Below are 21,898 nucleotides of genomic sequence, written 5' to 3'. Positions count from 1 at the left end.
AATCCATTTTTTAGCTTCCTTACTATTTAGTATCTTTGGGCTCAAGAATCCTCAGTAATTGCAGTTCTATATTCTGTCAGGCCAAGTGTCTGCTATCTTCATCTTGAAGTCATCAACAGCAAAAAATTGAAGGCAAAATATAGCTTCACAACATAATACAGGCACACCTTGGAGATACTGCTGGTTTTGGTTTCCAGACCACTACAATAAAACAAGTCACAAGAATTTTTTTGATTTCCCAGTGCATGTAAAAGTTATATTTACACTGTGCTATAGTCTGTTAAGCATTATGTCTTAAGAAGAAAATGTATTGTTAACATGCCCTAATTAAAAAATAATGCTGTTGGAAAAATGGCACCAATAGACTTGCTCCACACGTTTACCACAAACCTTCAATTTTTTTTTATTAAAAAAAAAAAAACACACAATATATCGTCAGCATGCAATAAATTGACTTGAATTTGAGCAAACTCTGGGAGATAATGGAGGACAGAGAAGCCTGGACTGCTGCAGTCCATGAGGTTGCAAAGAGTTGGACACAACGACTGAACAGCAACAACATACTTGTAAACAGGGTTCTGTGGCCTCTGGTCCTATACTCATGGTGTTCTCTATGAAGCAATTGTGTACTGCCCTGTAATGTTTAACTTTTGGAAGCCTTCTGTTCTTTCCTATTGTCTTTTTCTTTGTTCTCCAGATGATAATTGTGGATTTCCCATTGTTTTGCAGCACATAGATAAAATAATGAGCACTCACGGAAAGCAAATTATGCAAGCCGTCACTCTTATTTTGGAAGGGGAGCATAACATTGAAGTCAAAGAGCAGGTATGTGTTCCCCCTTGTTTTTTTGAGGAATATCTTTTGAGTGTGAGTACCAAGAGGAATAGTAGTTAGGAACCTCCTGAGTCACTCTGTTGGAAAAGACGGTGCTGAGTTCAGAAGTGCTGTAGACACAGGAAGGGTCTGAAGGAAAAGACCCTCCACCATCCCTGAAACTCTTTTCAAGAATTCTTCCTCCTGGAATGGAAGAAGACATGAGCAGAGTCTATAGTTTTACCCTGTGTCATGCACTATATACAGTGTCTGTCACTATGGGGATGGACGCCTCTGACCATCTTAGAGTGAATCCTTCTCCCAGGATTCACATTTCTAGCCCTCCGTATCACTATGCTCTGAACCAAATTCCTGCAACTTCCTAATGAAAACCCCCTTATGCTGAAGACATCTTTTATTTCTTTACTCTCATACATCCTTCTTCCTTATTTCTATCTCATACCCCTTCTTTCTGTTGTGTTTCAGTAGGGCAAGTTTAGGATAGACATAAAAGTACAGAGGCTGTATGTTCATTAGGGAACAGTTTGGGAATTACTTTTCTCTAGTTCCTGGGGTTTATTACAAGATTTTTAACATAGTATATACGACATTTTGTCGTAAAAGAAAAAGTCACCTGCACACATATTTTTAACTCAAGATCTGAGATAATGGTAATGTTCAACTTGCTGACTTAAATGTTGGCTCTGTGGGTGTGTTCATTTCACAGTTCATTGAGCTGTACACTTACATGTATGGAAGAAACTTGCCCAGGATCATCTGTGGAGAGTTGGGCCCACTTCCTTACCCTCTGTGTTCCTGAGTTAAAGCAATTCATCAGGCTTCAGAAGAGCAGTCCAGGAGGCAAGAGTAGTAGGACTGGGGAGCTCTGTTGGAATTTGTGAGCAAAGAAGGTGATAGATTGACAAAGTGATTTTAGACAGACGTTTTAGGTGATTCTTATTGAAATTCAGTAACGAGCAACTATGTTTTGTGATGAACAAAATTTGAACACGGAAAAACTATGATTTTGTAGGCATCACTGAAGTTAGGGTAAATGAGATTCATTTCTAGAACACAATAAAGACGCAGTGGTCAAAATAAGCTATTCTACATGGAGAGCATAGAAATTTGTCTGTGAAGAAGCTCACCTAGATGGAATTCCACTAACTTGAAAAGTGAAGCAAGGTAGAAAGGTGAGGCAAGATTCGGATGGGGGCAAAAGAAAAGACCAACAACAATAAGGTGTTTTGGTAGAATCCAATGATACCTACTCACACAGGTTTGGGTAATGGGAAGTGTGGGTGACTATGGGGAGGCTTAAACTGCCTGCTTTTTAGCTAGATGTTTAATTCTTCTCAAAAGAATCAAAGATACATTCTCTTTTTATATTTTATTGAGGTATATGAATATATAATAAGGTACATATATTTAAAGCATACAGTGTGATAAGTTGACATATGTATATGCCATGAAACAATCACTGTGATCAAGATAGTGAACATATCTGACCTTAAAACAGGAACACAAGAAGTGTTCCATTCTAACCTCTCCTATTGAGCATCATACTAAAACTGCATTATCCATTTCAGGGGTTTAGCACACTTGTTTCTACAAAGGGCAAGGTAAATATTTTAAGTTGGCAGGCTATACAGTCTCTGTAGCAACTTCTTAACTGCGATGTTGTAACCTGAATTCAGGTATAAACATTATGTAAGCAAGTAGATGTGGCTGTCTTCCAGTAAAACTTTATTTACCAAAACAGGTATTGGGTTGGGTTGGATTCAGCCTACAGGCCATAATTTGCCGATTACTACTCTGTATCATTGATTTCCAGTTGTTCACATGAAAGCTTGGATGTGTGTATGTGTTGCTTTTATCTCTGCTCCCTAGCTCATGTGTTAAATAGGCTTGGCCCAAGAACTAACTTAGTCTCTTTAAGATTTGGTTTCTTGTCTCCATCAGAATACTCACAGTAGGAGTGTGTGGGCTTGAGAGCAGAACTGTAGCTCACTCTGCCATGCTGGACAAGCCTGAGGATGCATGGGTGTATTCTTACCTGCAAGAAGGGGAATCACTTACCTATCTTGCTGGCCTAGTCTATTCTGAGGGCTGTTTCCTGAAATCCTCCCTTCTATCCCTTGTCCTAGTAGGTAAGAGAGAGGTAGTTCTTCCCTAGGTGAGTCTAAATTCTTGTCCATAGTTAAGAGTCCAATCCTGTTTTTCCTCTTTGCTGTCTCCTCAGTCCTGAAAAATTCAAGGGTGTTGTGCCTGTCAACACTTCTGACAGACACACCATGTACCAGATTTCAGGTCACTGAAATCTGACATCTTCCTCAGGTCATCTCTCTCCCACTTGTGGGGCATATCAGGGTCTCCTCATTATGATCTAAACACCCTGGAATAATAGTCCCCCAATGCCTTGGATCATAAATGGTCCATTTTCTGTTTCCTGTATCCTAGGGACAACCTCAGTACTCACTCCTTAACAGTCTAATCACTGTGGTGTTGTTAACCCAGGAAAAATAAGACCATATACCCTTTAAGATATTTGAGGGTTTGGGCCATAGGAAGAAAACATCCTCTTCAATTAGCTATAACCTGTAAGCTTAACAAACTAAAGTCTAGCAAAGAAAAAGGTTAAAATTGGAGAAAATGTTTTTGAATTCAGATCCCATCCCCGCCTCTGGTCCCTTTTCTTTGAGAGATTCCTCACTGTGCTCGTGGACTTGGTGCCACTTCCTCCAAGAAACCTTCCCTGGCCCTTCCCTGCCCTTGTGTTGTCACACGGATGGACTTGGTGCTTTCTCAGTTCTGCTTTCACCTCAGTTGCACCACAGTGAAATGTAACTGTGTGTTTGCCTTTGGAGTTAGGGAGTTTGTCCTGTTCCTCTCTCAGCCTGTTGCCCAGTGGAGTGGGCGGAGTTCAGGCACATTACAGGTGCTCGGCCAGTGTTTGTGGAATTTCTGGGGCTGGCACTGGCTCAATATCCCTGCCACAGGCCCTTCACCTTTACCTTAATCCCTGCTACCTGCTGGTTTGGCTGTGAGGATGTAACAGCTGACAAGAGTAGGCTCTTCTTCCAGTACCAAGGTGGGCACCGTCCTCAAGAGTGCCAGCTGGCACAGGCTCCCTCCACCCTGCACATTAGGCCAACCTGGACCAGCTCCTGCACACATTTTTCTTCCCTTTCTGTTCCTCTGGTAGGGTTCCAAAAAGTCAAGAGGTCCTCATCTCATGAGGCTAATGGACAGGGTCAGGTCTTTATCTAGAAGGTCATGGGCTTGGAAACAAGTAGCATCTAGAAGGAGGAGTAGGAGGAGTTATAGCACCTACAAAGCTTCTACTCAAGAGACTACTGCTTTGAAGAAACCTTGTGGGTTAGTAGTAAGAGTGCCTTTTAAAAATGAGAATTTCAAGAAAATAATAATAAATTACATTTTCCCTTTGATTTATGTGATAACATGACCATGGCTGCCTTTGCCTAGCAGTGATGGTTTATGCCTAGAAAGAAGCCTCTGAAGCATTTGGGTTTTCGTCTACCTAAGGCAGACTTTTTTAGGTGTGGTTACTTTTCTGGGCAATGACGTTAGGGGATAAGAAAGCAGGGCATTCAGAGGGGAACATGTGAGAATCAGGAACATGTACTGCAGGTGGGAAATTGCCCAGGTTCTTGAAAGAGCTTGAGTCTGGGGACTTCAGAACTTTCCTGACCTCCTCCCGCCCTTTGTTCTTTTCCAGACACTGTGCATCTTAGCCAACATAGCAGATGGGACAACAGCAAAAGAACTTATTATGACCAATGATGACATCCTGCAGAAAATCAAGTATTATATGGTAGGCCTTTGTCCCTGCATGACTCTACCCTAGCTGCACATTAGAAGGCGAGGACAGGTAGCGCTGCTAGCTTGAAATAAATTGTGCAGAAATTAAACAAAGGATACAGTCCTCTGTAACCAATCCCAGAAATCCTCTTCCATCCTGAAAACTGAAACAACACCAAGCCCTTGAGGCTTGTACCACTGGGCAGTGTTCCCACTCATCACCCCATTTTTCACCCTGTCACCTGATTGCAGCCTTCTTACACAGTGAAGAACTTGGGCCCTTGGCCTTCTCTCAGCGCCCCTAATCCTGTCTTCCCTCTCAAAGCTTCAATCCTGTGCAGATGAACCCTCTAGTCTCTGGTACCTCTGGCTCTTATTCTTTGACCAGTTTGTTTTCAATCATAATCTGCTACCTACCTGTAGACACCTCAGCTATGTACTGCCAAAGCCTTACCGGGATCTTGTCATCACCAGAAACTGCCCCTTGCCAAAATCTGGAAGTTAGACATGCTTCCTCTCTTCATTCTGTCAGTGTCTCCTGCTGCTGCTGCTGCTAAGTCGCTTCAGTCGTGTCTGACTCTGTGCGACCCCATAGACGGTAGCCCATCAGGCTCCCCCGTCCCTGGGATTCTCCAGGCAAGAACACTGGAGTGGGTTGCCATATCCTTCTCCAATGCATGAAAGTGGAAAGTGAAAGTGAAGTCACTCAGTCGTGTCTGACTCTTAGCGACCCCGTGGACTGCAGCCTACCAGGCTCCTCTGTCCATGGGATTTTCCAGGCAAGAGTACTGGAATGGGGTGCTGTTGCCTTCTCCGCAGTGTCTCCTAGGGAAACCCTAACTGTGGATGAACCTGTCTTCTCTTTGTCTGCATGGTGGAGTTAACAACTATAGAGAAAGGCACAAAACCAGACGGACTGGTTTCTTGTTAAATGCACACCCACGTGTGCACTCAGCACTGCTTAGTGTCCCCTCTGCTTCTCCAGCATGCTGGCACCTCCATCCTCCACAAGAACAGGCTCTTACCTTCTCATTGTTTAGACCTCACCTTCTCTTTCCCTCATGACTCCTAGGGGCGACCTCACCTTTTTTTTTATGAGGGAAATAGAAGCCAAAGTCTTCAGTGGTTGCCTATTACACCTTGAATAAAATCCATCCTCCCCCCACCTTTTGCTGCCTGTGAAGTCCTGCATGACCTGGCTCATCTGTGCCCCCAGCTCCTTTCTTTCCCCTCATACCTTTGTTCACTAGTGTGGCCTCCTTTTGTTCTTCAGAGAGGCCGTGCAAGTTCTTTCCTGCCTCAGGACCATCACACATGCCCGCCCTTTTGCCTGGACCACTCTGCTCTCCATTCCTTCATGGGGTTCCTTCTCGCCTGTTGGATCTTAGCTCAGCTGACACTTCCTTCTGGACTCTTGTCTGCGCAGGTTATTCTTTGTTACTGCATCCTATTCCCTTCTTCAGAGCACTTAGCTCAATTATCACCCCTTATAGTTGTTTGTTAGTGAACCTACTGAGCATAAGCTTCACGAGGGCAATGATTGTGTCAGTTCTGTGTATAATTTGTATATCTATCACCTGTAGAGTGCCTAGCCTTTAAGTATATGCTTGGTGTTTGATGAATAGAAAAGTACAACTTCAACCAGGAACTCCACTACCTTTCCAATACCAGATCCATGTAGGATCGCCATAATCTTTTAAAGGTTTCTCTGGACTTCCCACGCCCATCGAGGACACCTGTCTCTCTGCTGCTGTTCAGAGCCAGACTTCTCAAGAGCATCTTCTGAATGTGCTCCCTCCTTCCTCACCTCTAAATTCACTCCCAAGCCCACTTCATCTGGCCTCTGCCCCCATTGCTCAACTCAAATTGTTCTGGTTAACGCCACCATTGATTCCATGATGCCAAGTCCAAGGGCTAGTTTTCTTTCCTCATCTTACCTCATTCACAGCAGATTTCAACTCAGCTGGCTGTTTCCTCCTCCTGGAAACATTTTTTCCCCTGGCTTCCATGACATTATGCCTCCCTTCTTAGCCCTGGACCCTCTTCTCTTTTCTTCCTTGTATGGTCCTGAGATTGATGGTTCAGTGCCTCTGTTGCATAGCGGAGGGAGCTTGCAAAGACTGTTGTTTGGCCCCTTTTCTCACGAGATTCTGATTTAATAGTTCTGGGGTGTAGCCTGGGCATCAGTGTTTTTTTTAACCAACTCCCAGGTGGTTCTTATGTTTGACCAGAGTTGAGAACCATTGGTTTAGGGAACCTTATCCACTCCCATGGCTTTGACTGTCATCTCTGTTCTTTGTTTGGTTTCTGGGCTCCAGTTCAGTAGTCAGTTCTGATAGATTAGTCATTATAGTTTTTACACTGTCATTATAGTATTACAGTCATTATAGTATTTACATTGATACCAAGCAATGCAAAACACAACATGGCCTTCAAAAGCCTTGACAAGAAGCTACTCCGATGGTGTCTACAGTTTTACAAATGCCGGTTCTTTCTTCATGAGGGGAGCAAGATCCAAGGGCCACATGGAGGGTATACCTCCAGCCTAGACCTCTCGTCAGAGCTCAGGACTCCCATATCCTCCTGCCTCCTCCGCATCTCCATGTGGCTGTCTGAAGCCTCTTGACATTGATGCTTAAAAATCAGTTCTTAAGTATCTCCCCTAAACCTGAATTTCCCTCTCCTGACCGTTTCTGTCTCGGTACAGTGGCACTGCCATCTACCCTGTTGCTCACCTCTAGGAGTCAATTTTGATTTCTCCAGCTCCTTCACCTCATTAATCCGCTTTGTCAGTAGGTCCTGTTAGCCTTCCCCAAGACCGATCTGTGTGCTGTTGACTTTTTTCTGTCACCACAACCCTCACCCTTCAGGCCACAGCTACTCGTGCCCTGTGGACCATGATAGCCTCCTAGACACCTCTGCACTGTCATTCCAATCCCTTCAGCCTGGATGATCTTCTAAAAATGTAAATCAGATGTTGTCCCTCCACTGCTTAAATCCTTCAGGGCTTCCTGTCACCTCAGTGAAATCCATCCTTACTCTGGCCTACAGGGGCCCACAGTTAGCCATGCCTGCTTCTCCACGTTTTACTCTGCTTTTCCTTCTCAATATGCACAGCTTTACAATTTCTTCTTACCGCAAACCCTTTCAGGAACTTTTCCTTCTTCTTGGTGCCTCTTGATCTTTGTATACCTGGCACCTTCCTATTTTTTATTCTTCCTCTGCATAAGTATTGCCTCCTTTAAAGAGATCTTTTCTGTACGTTTCACTTAAAATTAGTGAAAACTTCACCCTTCAGTTTTCTCTATCAAGCAATTTGTTTTCTCAAAAAAAAAATTCATTGAGTGAATGCTGGATGTAAATGCTTAGTGTTGCAATATAAATAAGTTTGTTTATTCAACAAATACTCATTCATGGCCTGATGCTGGGAGTAGATGGTGCATTTTATTCTGTTTTGTCTTAGTGGAGCCCAAACTGGACAGCTCTGTAAAAGCCTTGGCAGGTAGGAGGGAAAAAGAATCACCAGCCGTAGAATTCTAATGAAGGAAACCATATCCTTTATCTCTGCTTAGTTCAGATACAGTTTTACGTGGCAAGAAGAGTCTGTCCCAGCCTTCAAGAAACTGTTGAGCATATATTATGTCATGGTATTTCCCAGATATGCATGAGTTATTTAAGTGTACTGAGAACTTTATTTTTTTAATTGACCAATTGAAAAATCACCTGTATGAATTTCCCTGGCGGTCCAGTGGTTACCAGTGGTTAGGACTCCATGTGTTCAATGCAGGTTGCAGATCTGACCTCCGGTCAGGGAACTAACATCCCACATACCACATGGTGCAGCCAAAAACATCATCTGTAAAGATGTTTAGGGTCCTCTTTCATTTAAGAAAAAGCACTCTATCTGGATAAATAATAACAAGCAAAAATGGTTGTACTTTCAGTACATTATTAAGAGAAATAAATGAGACTGCGTTTAGAAGAATAAGGAGAGTCCTTAATAATAGTAGAGACTCAGTCAAGTTTTTTATGCTGTTCCTAAAGAAGCAAGCAATTTGAATCAGATAATCAGTAGCCAAAGGGATAAATATTAAGTGCACATCCATCCAGTTTATTGGCCCTGAACGCTTCCTTATGTAGACAGAGAATAGTCAAAAGCATAGACTTGTCCTAAGCCAGTGTTCCTGTGTGTATGGGTTGAGTTTTGCAGACTGCACCTGTGGCCCTTGAGGTGTTTTGCTTGGCCAGCCCGAGGGTCTCTAAAATTTGAGTATGGAGTCCTGGCAGCCTTCACTCCCCAGTGTACCAAATTTCCCACCACTCTCTGTTGTCTTTAGCCCAACCTGTTCACCCATTAGCACTAACTTTGTACCCCTTGAGACATTTGGATTTGAGGCCCCTGCTTCAGACTTTTAGGCTATTGGAATTGTCTGTGGTATGTTACAAAAAATTACCTCAAATGAGAGTACCTCCTTTTTTTTTCTGTTTCTGCATCAAATAGGGTCATTCACATGTCAAATTGCAGCTTGCCGCAATGTTTTGTATATCAAACCTCGTATGGAATGAAGAGGAAGGTAAGAGATTGGTGAGATCTAAAAAAAAATTATGGAGAAGAAGGTGTCAAACAAGAATGGCATCAACTGCCTCAAAATCCTGGGTAGAGGCACCACTCATTGGGCCCCAAGCACCCAACAAAGTCTCCTAGGTATGAATGAGAATCTGCTGGCCTAGCTAACATGGAGTCCCCACCTTGGAGTCAGCACTGTTCCGGAGTACTGAGCGTGGGGATTGGAGGAGACCCTAGAGAAGTGACAGCCCTTGCCCTTGAGAGCTGAGGAGGAGGATGGTGAGATGCACTTGAAGAAGATGAGAGGTGAGGGTGGGCGGGAGGGCTGACCTTTCACTGTGTGCAGGGGGAGCACACGGAAGGACCACAGGCAGGTAAGCTCGGGGGAGAAGAGGGTGGCTGGTGAGAAGGGAGAACTGCACCGTGCCTGGTGAGGCGGTGAGTGTGAGCAGGCCTCTATAGCGCTCCACCTTGACTGTGCATTCGCATCAGCCAGTTAAGTCAGAATCCCTGGGGTGGGCTCCAGGCATAAGTGGTTTTTTAAATTCCCCATGTGATTCCAGTAAACAGCCAAGGTAGTGAGGAGTGCAGTGGGCCTCAGTGTTGGATTGGCTGCATGAGCACCACCTGAGGGACTTTGTAAAATGCAGATTTCTGCGCACCACCCCTGGAGATTCTGGTTCACTGAGTCTCAAGGAGGTCAGTGCATGAGTGAGTCACTGTGGGCGCCTCAGTGAGGAGAGAATCTGGAGGAATTACACTTTGCAGTGGGTCCAGAACAAAGCAGAAAGAGGAGGAGCTGGGTTCAATGCATGGGCCAAGAGACCACTTGCCGGCCCAGGTGCCAGGGAAACAAGCTGCCCTCAAGGAGGTCCTAATCTAGTTGGAAGATGGGACAAAGCAATGTGGAGTTGGAGGTGCCATGGTCTGAGAGGCAGCAGGAAGTGCTGGGAAATCAGAGGAGAGTGGGTGGGAATAGAGGGGGTGGGAAACGAGACTGGTTTGGAGTAGGAAGAACCTGGCTAAGTCTGTCCAGAAAAAAAATGATGAAAATGAGGCCTGATGGCAGGACCTTGTGCCCAGCTGAAGACTCTGGCCTTGACCCTGTGGTCTGTGGAGAAACTGATCCAGCAGCAGAACCCAGGGAGCAGGGTCCAAGAGGCCAAGAGACCAGTTAGAACACTGTTAGAGAATCCCAGCACAAGGAGATTGGGTTACACTGGGGGAGCTGGTTTGGGGGGGATGGAGGGGGCAAGAACACTGGTAAGGCTCCAGACTGTTGGCTGTACATTAAAGAGAGCAATGGCCTGGGTAATATTCCCAGTAACCTGCTAGCTTTCATCTCTCAGGCTCACAAGAACGCCAGGATAAATTACGAGACATGGGCATCGTAGATATTCTACACAAACTGAGTCAGTCACCAGATTCAAATCTTTGTGACAAGTGAGTATCAAAGTTAAAGGTCCTTGCTTTGGGGTGTTGAATTCTTTGTTGAAAGAGTTTAAATTGCTTAGTAAGCCACAGGGTCAAACTCAAAAGTCTTTTAGATTCTTGGCTTCCCTTTTTAGTAATCTGTGAGCCAACTGTGTGACATCTGAGTCAGAGATAAACCAATAATTGGCAGATTATTAAAGATTTTCATCTCACTGTGAATGAATGTGAGCCTGGACCACCATCATGGGAATCTAGAAAGGATCCTGAGGCCATTCCCTTTCAGTCTCTTGATCTTTAGAATAGAAAAGCATGTGGCCTTTTGGAGAGCAGAAATGAGGGCCAATTATAAAAGCATTCATTAGCTCAGAACCTCACTAAGTGCCTGCCTTGTGCCAGCCCAGCCTGGCTGCTGGGGCTGCAGCTGTGACCAGGAGGGAGTCCCTGTCCTTAGTGAGCTCACCATTTACTAGAGGAGGCGAGAGTACAGTCTGAGACCCCTCTAACCTCTGGATAGCCAAGAATGTTTTTTCTGGCTGTGAACACTTACAATACAGCCTCCATGTTCCAGCTCACTTTCATCCTGCAGACTCTTGGGCAGGTCTCAGAGTGCTCCGTGGTCTGGCCCTGCCTTCCTCATGCCCCCCTGCCCCCATGCCTCCTCTGTGCTGCAGCCACACCTGCCCTCTTATAGGATCACACCTTCGTGTGTTTACACATTCTGTTCCACCAGATTTGCCATCCCAGGCCTCTCTCTGACTTCCCATTCATTCAACAAGTACTTTTTTTTTTTTAATACTGACCTCTTCCAAGCATTGCTTCAGGCATCAAAGATATAAGGGTGAATAAAATTGATGAAGTCCTTGCCCTTGTGGAACTAACGTTCTAGTACAGAAGACAGACGATAAGCAAATGAATATGTAATGTGATCACATATAGTGAGAGGTACTGAAGGTATAACCAAGATGAAGGGATGGAAAGTAAGAAAGTTTCTTGTCATATAGATTAGTCAGTAAAAGCTTCTCTGAAGATGTGACATTATTTGATCTAAGACCTCGGTGAAATGAGAGGGTCTGCCTAGCAGATGTTTAGAAGAATAGTATTCCAGACAGAGGGGACAGGAGGTTCAAGGTCCTGAGGCAGGAGTGAGCTCGAGCATTCAAGAAACAGCAAGAAGACCAGTGGAATGCGGAAAAATAAATGGGCGGGAGAGTGAGAAGAAGTAGACGCAGGGAGGCAGTAAGAGCCTTGTAGCCTGTAGCATGAACTTTGGCTTTTATGCAGTTTAATAGGAGGTCATTGGAGGGTTTTGAATGGAAGAGATAGTATCTGATGTGAATTTTTAGAAGCTGGTTCTGGTGGCTCTGTGGAGAATGGTTCGCAGTAGGGCAGGAATGGAAGCGGGGAGACCAGTCAAGGCTGTTGCAGTTGTGTTAGGTGAGAAGGGAGGGAGGTAGTGGTGGGAGTATTGAGAAGTGGTTGGATTCAAGATTTAATATAAAGGCAGAGCCAACAGATTTGCTCATGGATTCGATGTAGGATATTAAAGAGAGGAAAGGAAAATGCCTAGAGTTTTAGCCTGAGCAACTGAAGAGAGGTCTACCAAGATGGTCATTTGCCAAGATGCCAAGAAAAAGAGAAGAGAAGGATAATCAAGTCTTGGAGAATCAAGAGTTGTCATTTGGTGTGCCAGCTTTTGGATGCTATTAGCCATCCAAGGGACTCAGAGGAGAGGGGCTGAAGATATGAATTGGGATAGTATATCAACCATGGAGCTGCCTGGAGTCACCTAGGGAGAATAAACAAGAGGAGAGAAGACAGAAGGGCTAAGGACTATGGACTGGGATACCCCACCTCCACCCCAGCATTTAGAAGAGAATGAAAATGTCCAGCAAAAGGTCAGAAAGAACAACCACTGGGAGACGCAGAGACCTGGGCAATAGGTGTCCTAAAAGCAAAGGCAGAGAACGCTTGGACAGTGACCATCCGTCCTTCAAATCAGGTTATCACCTCTGTGGAAGTCTTGCCAGATCCATTCTCCACCCTGGCCCCCAGACTTTGCTAGGGACCCCTCTGTGCTCCCATAGCACCCAGAGGACACACCACACTGTGTCATGGCTGTCAGATTGCTTATCTGCTCCAGGGAAGGAACTTGTTTAACGGCTCCTCGAGTAAATGGCTGGGCCAGATAGAGCACACAGAGCTGGGCTCCTGCCTTCCTGGAGCTTGCTATCCAGTGGGTTAAAGAAAACAGATCCCCAAGCTGCTGCTCAGATGAGTATGCCATCGAAGGCACATTGAAGTCAGGGCGGCGCATGCTGAAGGCGGGATTTGAGCTCCACCTTGAGAGCGGGAACCTCCGCCTCCACAGCAGCAGTAACAGACTCTGTCAGCCCATCTCTTCTGGCCAAGAGCCAGGCTGTTCCCAGGGTTTTTTCTTGTGTTTGTTCAGAAATTAAAATAGTTCTGCTTAAAACCCTCTCTGGAACGACCTGAAAAGAGACCTCACCAGCATGAAGTGAGGTAGGTTTAAGTTCTGGCCTAACATTACTTGGAGAAGGAAATGGCAACCCACTCCAGTATTCTTGCCTGGAGAATCCCAGGGACGGGGGAGTCTGGTGGGCTGCCATCTCTGGGGTCGCACAGAATCGGACAAGACTGAAGTGACTTAGCAGTAGCAGCAGCAGCAGTATTGTTTCCCAAAACCTGCATGGCACATATGTTTTCAGCATTTCTTAAACCCCATGAAAAGAATCAAGGTCCAAGCTACTCTACCTCAGTCCATTTAAGGAAAGGTGACCTTGCCTTAAAGCCATCCATTGGAAAGACTCCTTAGATAGTAATAGGTAGCAGAAAGATCACGGGGGCACAGTCTCTGAGGTCCAATATAGCCAAACCCTTAGAAAGATCCACAAGGAGTCTGACTTGGCAGTTTTAAAGAGTAATGCAGAATTTTGATCAAGACCCTCATGTAGACATTCCCACCATGGCACAGTCTGTGACCTAACAGCAACATCTCTAAGTTTCTTTCTGTATTCAAGGCTGTGTGACCTTTTGACTTTCAGACACTTAACAGATGTGGAGTTATTGCCAACTAGACCTCTCCACCCCAGGCTCAGAGGGCCTCGGGTTTGTGAAGTTATGGCCAATGAGAGGTAGCCTATGGCATTATTCAGAAACTGTTTCCTAGGAAAACGACCTCATAGAACCCAACTCGCTCATAACTTGGAACGGTTTTTATGGAGCTTTCTGTTCTAATGGATTGGACTGTTTGCAACGATCATCTTTATAGAGTCTTAAATAATTGCAGGAGTATCCCTGAGCTGATTTCCTTTTAAGACTATAGATTGTATCCATTACACCACCAAAGAAACTGTGCTTGAGTCCAGCTTTTTGCATGCCCTGTCTGCTTTGGTATATAGCTAATAGTAACAGAAAATTTTAGCCTTTTCTTCCCATAACTTAGAAGGGGAAAGAGACCATTGCTAAAACTTGACTTCCACAGTTGCAGCTTTCACCAAGCACATGATGGGAGAGTAAAGGAGGCCTTCTCAGTCCCAGGTCAAAGGAAGGCACTTCTTTGGGACAGGTTAAGGCATGGCCTACATTGCACACACAGTTTCCTCTTCAACTAGCTACCTTCCCCAGTCACCATAACAACCCACATCAGTCAGTGTCATCAGGCATGATGTGAAGGACAGGATAAAATCATAACCTACCTCCCACAGTTTTGAGCCATGCAACAGACTCATCCCATGAGCTCTTGGCCCCTCCCATGCACTTTCTAATCAGCACCTACTCACCCCTGCCTAGGTCAGGTTTGACAGAGGAGAACTATAGAATGTCCGTGAGTTGCAGCAGCTGTAAGGACAAGAGCAGGACTACAGGAAGGGGATGTAGCCAGCATGAGTTTGCAGTGTGTGCTGACCACAGATCTTTGTCCCTTATATAGTAGGCACTCCATTGGGCTCACCCCAGTTCCCTTGGGGGAACCTATTTTTTTACTTTCCCAGCTGCCATCTTTGAGCCTTGATTACACTTCTGAGATGATGGCTAACAGGAACTCTGTGATTCCAGGGCAAAGACGGCGCTGCAGCAGTACCTGGCGTGATGAGAACACCCCGGGCACCTGCGGGCATCCCACATCCTTGATAAAGGAAGTACAGGAACTAGCCTCATTTGATTCCTTCTATTTGCACAAGTCACCTTGGACTGCAGGGAGCTGTTTTGCAAAAGCAATTTGGTAGGCTTAGATCTCAAATTCATCTTGAGAACATTTTTTTGAGGTAGTAATTTCCTCAGAGGACTATTGTGTTTTGTTTTGTTTCTTTCTGAGCTACCTGGACTCTTTATTAGAACAATCAATTATTTTCCTTTGGACCTACAGTTTTTTGCATATGCTGCAGCCACTTTGTGAGTGAGAATGGATGTATGTCTGCACACACACGGATGTGTGTGTGTTTGTGTATGTGTGTGGATGAAGGTCAGAATGAATGAATATGTGTGTGTGAGGGATACCTCAGAGTTTTCTTTTCTTATTTTGTGTGAAAATCTCTTTTCTACAGATTTTCCAGGGTTTAAGCATTGCTTGCTGTATTAAAAAAAAAAAATTTACTGAATTATATACAGTTTGAATGAAATGTTATTTTAAAAACAAAACAATTGTTAAGTGTTCCATAAAGGTTATGTTGAACTTTGGTCAGATGAATATTTGTAAGTAAAAAAATATATGCATTTCTGAACCTCAACTTACATAGATTTTCTTTATAAAAAAAAAAAAAAAAAAAAAAAAAAAAAAAAAAAGAAAAGGTTGGCTATAGTTGGCCTGAGTAACAGGCATGATATATGGTGCTGTGCAAAATAGTAAGCTAGCATCTTACTGCCGTCAATATCAGCAGGTACAGAGCCTCTTTTCAGACTAATTCAATAAGCTCTCAGGCTTCCAAGTCAGATGGACAGGTTGGAGTGGAGTGAGGCGACAAATACAGACATCAAAGGGAAATGTAACTACTGATAGTGGAAACCCAGCCACGACTGGTGGACTCCGCTCGGCAGGAACTGGGCACCAGGAGCCTCCCAGCTGCCCTAAACCCTGTCACTGGTGTAGCAATAGATGGCAGGATTTAGATCCAGTCATGGAAACTTGTGCTCCAGCGAAAGTAGGTCACCACTTCCTGGAAACGAAGTCCAATCACCTTGTGCTTCCTGAAACAGCATATATCACTGTGAAACTAAAGAATGTCCTACAGATGCATCTGTAGGAAGAAGCAGAGAACAGAATAGTTTAGAAAGCTGTTTTTCTCTTGGCTGTACTCAGCAAATTCTATATACTTGTCACTCAGGACTGCTATTCAGTGTGCTTTCGTAAAGTGAGATGGAAATTTTAGTAAATGATGTGGCTAAGATCTTTTCCTGCATGGAGCCCAAAGCACTGAAGTTTGAGAGAAGGGAAGGGGGTCCCCTTGGGAGGACCGAAGATGACAGCTTTTTCCAGTCAGGACTGCTTTGGCCTTTGGCAGCCCTTAGCTTGGTACCTGCTCCAACTTCTGGGTCAGCTTCAAGGTGAACTCAACATGATTACTCCTGACTGTTTGAAGGTACAACCAACCTTCCTTTTCCCTTGGCTATAAGAAGTTCAGAGGCATCGTGGCCAGGAAGCAGGGTCTATGCTCAGAAGCTTGCCCTGAGTTTGTGCACCCGATGGGCTCCCAAACCTGCCTGCCATTCCTGACGGAGCTGCCGGTGGTGCAGCCACTCCATCACCAACCTGCTCCTTCCTTGGAAGATTTAAATATGTTTGATTGCAAATGAATGTTTTTAAAATGTATTTAATGCCATTTTTTTTTTCTGTTCTCAACATGACCACCCAAGATTCAAACACAGAGATTTCCAAGTTGTATTTTTTCTTTCAGAACATTAATGATTTTAAAATCTGTCCCAACAGGGACTTGGGTTTTGTGCAACCATCAGAGTGCTAATGTGCAGAAGCCAGTTTAAAGAAAATGGAGTGTTCTGGGGGTAAAAGCCTTATTTAGGCCCACTCACTGACATTTCTAGTACTGAGAAAATATCCTTGGTTGGCATTTGTAACACAAAACACTATAGAGTTGGTATTTTTAAGTACCAGGTAAATATAAATAAACCAGTAATGAATTGCTGAGACAATCTTGAACCCAGATAGCATTAGAAAGCTGAAAGCCCAATGAAATGACACTTTGACACTTAAACTCTGTGGATAAATCTTGCCTGTGGCTATAAACAGATGGTCAGAGGAAAAGTGCTTTATGATAATTAACTTTTCTGATTTGAATGAAGGAAAATGTATTTATTAAAACAAAGCTGTTTGCTGCTTTATGCAGATGCAGTGTTCTGTCTGCAAGGAAGTGGGGGGAATGGAACGTGGGCTTGTGTCTCCACCCAAGTTCTTAACTAAGCTTCTCGCTCTCTCTAATACTGCATTCTGTTTCTCCTTTTGTGCCCTGATTGTAACCCAAAATTTATGAACTAGAAAAGAATGTCCAATTTAATAAGTTGCATTTTTTTTCCTTAAGCACTTTATGCAGAACAATACATGTTCTTCTGGTAGTGTTTGGATAATGATTTTTAACACATGCTAATAAAAGCCAAGAAAAAAGCATGCAACTTCTAAAAAGGAGTCTGTTTTCCAAATATCTAGAACAGTAGGAAACATTAGAAGATGATGTGGACTGACTTTCGAAACCCGGATTCTTGATGATTTAGAGGCTGGGAAGTGACTGCATTTCAGAGACAGAGCTAGTACCCTAGGATAACTGTGGCTTCCAGGAGCCTCTGCAGCTGTCTGCAGCCCCCTTTCCCACTGACAGGTGCACACTCCCAGGGCTCCCCCTCCATCCTCTCCTCTTCTCTTTCTGTGTGCCACTCCCCCGCCAGCACCCGCTGGACTCAAGCCCGGAGCTTAGCAGATGACCTGTATTTCCAGCGTGCCACCTTCTTCCCCTCCTCCCCCATGTCTGAAACGTAGGGACACGCCACCTGTCTCTTGGCCTCACTAGAATCTGAGGGAAAGCCAAGGATGCCTGCCCTAGAGCGTGAGGGGAAGATGGTGAGGTGGTTGGTGGGGGAGGCGATTCCCCTGCCACAGGAGGAGCTTGGAGGCGAGGCTTGGAAAAGCAGGGACTGACCACTGATCCTGCTGGAGAGCTGACAGAGAAGTCCCAGGACCTTGCCACCTGTGGTGGGGCTAGTGCTGCCCTGGACCTGCCCCTGGCACTGACCTCCCTGGGTGCTGGGCAGGAGGCATGTGTCCATTCCCAGCCTGAGGAGGGTTTTGGTCCTGACCTGGCTTCAGGGCAAGCTGAGGGAGCCATGCTATGGCCCCCCAAGTGCCTTCCTCCCTCTATCCCTTCAGCTCCCAGCCTTGGCCTTGGCTCTGCTGGACGGTCAACCCCCTGGCTGAGTGGAGGGCCTGAGACAGTCAGGCCACCTCCTTGACTTAGTGGGACTAGGCCTGCCCTCCACCCTCTCGGGTGCTCACACCTGGGAGAAGCCGTAAGGCCTTAAACGGTGCCCATCCCACAGGCCCAGGGTGTCTACCAAGGAGTTCCCTCCTCTGTTGGTGAGCAGACATTTCCATCACTTTCAGGAGCTTCTCTTCCTCTCTCTTCACCCCACCCTCATTCCTTCTGCCAGGAACCTTCTGGACTCTGAGAAAAGAAGCACCCTTGCAATAGAAGGAAGGGGTGTGTCACCACACCTCCTACCCCAGCCATGTCACCTATGTCCTCCTGCTTTCCCCATCCCAGCCCTGCCATCCCAGCCACATCCTGGGAAAGCTGAAAGGTCATCACAAACACCTACACACACAGGCCAGTCCCTCCACCTGCTCTTCTCTCCCCTGCTTTCAGAGGCCTTGGTCACTCCATTTCTCACCTAACCTCTCTCCAGGAATGGAAGCTTGGCATCCCAGCTTCTGGGGAGACCAGATAGCTGTGAACTGGATGTACCCCCAAGCAACTCATTCAAAGCCAAACAACACCCATGGTGTGGAAGACCAAGTGTGGGGCTCTGGAGCCAGCTCAGAGGTGAGCCCAGACTGACAGAGCCGCCCCATCTTGAGACCACTCACAAAGGTCAGAACACAGCCCCTTGGTGGGCTCTGTATCTGGGGGGGGGGAGGGGGGCGCGGGCGGTTGTCCTGCCTTCGTGGAGTCAACTTTCCTGACAAGAGTCTGTCAGGGAGGGCTCCACTGAGTGTTCTCACGGGGCCTGTGCTGATGGTGCTGAGTACAACGGGCAGGCAACTTTCCATCCAGAGGTGACCCAAGGTCGTGGGAAATACCAAGACTCTATGCGTGTACATCACCAGATGGTCAATATCGAAATCAGATTGATTATATTTGCAGCCAAAGATGGAGAAGCTCTATATAGTCAGCAAAAACAAGACTGGGAGCTGACTGTGCCTCAGATCATGAACTCCTTATTGCCAAATGCAGACTTAAGTTGAAGAAAGTAGGGAAAACTACCAGACCATTCAGGTATGACCTAAATCAAATCCCTTACGATTGTACAGTGGAAGTGATAAATAGATTCAAGGCATTAGATCTGATAGAGTGCCTAAAGAACTATGGATGGAGGTTTGTGACATTGTACAGGAGGCAGTGATCAAGACCATCCCCAAGAAAAAGAAATGTAAAAAGGCAAAATGGTTGTCTGAGGAGGCCTTACATATAGCTGAGAAAAGAAGAGAAGCTAAAGGCAAAGGAGAAAAGGAAAGATATTCCCATCTGAATGCAGAGTTCCAAAGAATAGCAAGGAGAGATAAGAAAGCCTTCCTCAGCAATCAATGCAAAGAAATAGAGGAAAACAATAGAATAGGAAAGACTAGAGAGCTTTTCAAGAAAATTAGAGATACCAAGGGAACATTTCATGTAAAGATGGGCACAATAAAGGACAGAAATGATATGGACCTAACAGAAGCAGAAGATATTAAGAAGAGGTGGCAAGAATACACAGAACTATACAAAAAAGAACTTCATGACCCAGATAACTATGATGGTGTGCTCACCTAGAGCCAGACATCCTGAAATGTGAAGTCAAGTGGGCCTTATGAAACATCACTATGAACAAAGCTAGTGGAGGTGATGGAGTTCCAGTTGAGCTCTTTCAAATCCTGAAAGATGATGCTGTGAAAGTGCTGCACTCAATATGCCAGCAAATTTGGGAAACTCATCAGTGGCCACAGGACTGGAAAAGGTCAGTTTTCGTTCCAGTCCCAAAGAAAGGCAAGGCCAAAGAATGTTCAAACTACTGCAAAATTGCACTCATCTCACACGCTAGTAAAGTAATGCTCAAAATTCTCCAAGCCAGGCTTCAACAGTATGTGAACCAAGAACTTCCAGAAGTTCAAGCTGGATTTAGAAAATGCAGAGAAACCAGAGATCAAATTGCCAACATCCATTGGATCATCGAAAAAGCAAGAGAGTTCCCAAAAAACATCTGCTTTACTGATTATGCCAAAATCTTTCACTGTGTGAATCACAACAAACTGTGGAAAATTCTTCAAGAGATGGGAATACCAGACCACCTTACCTGCCTCCTGAGAAATCTGTATGCAGGTCAAGAAGCAACAGTCAGAACTGGACATGGAACAGCAGACTGGTTCCAAATTGGGAAAGAAGTACATCAAGGCTGTATATTATCACCCATGCAAAATGCTGGGCTGGATGAAGCACAAGCTGGAATCAAGATTGCTGGGAGAAATAGATACTCAGATGACACCACCTTTATGGAAGAAAGCAAAGAAAACTAAAGAGCCTCTTGATGAAAGTGAAAGAGGAGAGTGAAAAAGTTGGTTTAAAGCTCAACATTCAGAAAACAAAGATCATGGCATCTGGTCCCATCACTTCATGGCAAATAGATGGCGAAACAGGAAACAATGGCAGACTTTATTTTGGGGGGGCTCCAAAATCACTGCAGATGGTGACTGCAGCCATGAAATTAAAAGACACTTGCTCATTGGAAGAAAAGCTATGATCAACCTAGACAGCATATTATAAAGCAGAGATGTTACTTTGCCAACAAAGGTCCATCTTGTCAAAGCTATGGTTTTTCCAGTAGTCATGTATGGATGTGAGAGTTGGACTATAAAGAAAGCTGAGTACTGAAGAATTGATGCTTTTGAACTCTGATGTTGGAGAAAACTCTGGAGAGTCTCTCGAACTGCAGTGAGATCCAACCAGTCTATCCTAAAGGAAATCAGTCCTGAATATTCATTGGAAGAACTGATGTTGAAGTTGAAACTCCAATACTTTGGCCATCTGATGCGAAGAACTGACTCACTAGAAGAGACCCTGATGCTAGGAAAGATTGAAGGTGGGAGGAGGAGATGACAGAGGATGAGATGGTTGGATGGCATCACTGACTCAATGGACATGAGTTTGACTAAACTCTGGGAGTTGGTGATGGACAATGAGGCCTGGCATGCTGCAGTCCACGGGGTCACAAAGAGTCGGACACGACTGAGCAGCTGAACTGAATTCAACCCAGTGTCACAGGCCTTGATCCCAACCTTCTACAGCCTGACTCTTCCTTGTGTCCCTGGCCCCAGCCCCGAAGGGCTCATGTTACAGACTGGAGGACAGAGTAGTGTGCCCAAAAAAGACAGTTTGTGGACACAAACTGTCCATTTAGAGAGTTTCTTCAGGTCATAAGCACAGAGTCACCTCATGAGAAAACCAGCCATCTGCCTCATGGTGTAGAAGAACACAGCCTTTTCCCAAGTCAGAGAGGAAAGAGTACGCCCAGGCTCAGTGCATTTACAATAAAGCAAAGAACAAACCGGTAAGAAGGGGTAGCTGGCGTGTTACTACTCACAGGAGTAGTGACAGTTACTGAACAGCTCCTGCGACCCATGAAGGAACAACTAAACCAGGCAATTGAGTGAAAGCTGGTGCCACCATGAGGAGCTCTCAGGTTTTAAAATTAGGCTTGGTGATTCCCTGGTGGCCCTATGGATTTGGAGCTTTCACTGCTGGGGTTTGATCCCTGGTTGGGGAGCCAAGATCCTACAAGCCCATGGTACAGCCAAACAAAATTTTTTTTAAATATAATTCAGCTTTAGCCAAAATCAGAAACCCGAGAAATGAGGAGAGAGGGGCATTAAGAAAATTAGTTGAACCCTGGTTCCAAATGTAACCCCCACGCACTGTTTTCTGAATGTGTTCTGATTCATGGAGAACCACAGATGGTGAATCAGCTTATTCCAGGACTGCCCGTTGTAGCCAG

At 45.1% G+C, this 21,898-nt stretch overlaps 1 protein-coding gene across 5 annotated transcripts in view; it reads left to right on the top strand.

Moving 5' to 3' along the window:
- Positions 1–17,270, top strand: part of ARMC8 (armadillo repeat containing 8) — a 108,939-nt gene extending 91,669 nt beyond the window's left edge. For all 5 annotated transcript variants that reach the window (XM_005908928.2, XM_070375745.1, XM_005908926.2 and 2 more), the window contains 5 exons: positions 730–825; positions 4,553–4,648; positions 9,137–9,209; positions 10,552–10,645; positions 14,711–17,270. In XM_005908928.2, coding sequence (XP_005908990.1) covers positions 730–825; positions 4,553–4,648; positions 9,137–9,209; positions 10,552–10,645; positions 14,711–14,744 — 393 coding nt within the window. In that variant the 3' untranslated portion in view covers positions 14,745–17,270. The remainder of the gene's footprint in view (positions 1–729; positions 826–4,552; positions 4,649–9,136; positions 9,210–10,551; positions 10,646–14,710) is intronic.
- Positions 17,271–21,898: the final 4,628 nt, after the last annotated feature.

Source organism: Bos mutus, chromosome 1 (assembly GCF_027580195.1).
Source record: "Bos mutus isolate GX-2022 chromosome 1, NWIPB_WYAK_1.1, whole genome shotgun sequence".
NCBI classification, from domain to species: Eukaryota; Metazoa; Chordata; class Mammalia; order Artiodactyla; family Bovidae; genus Bos; species Bos mutus.
Note: the sequence above shows the minus strand (reverse complement) of the source record. Positions and strands in the feature narration are given on the sequence as shown.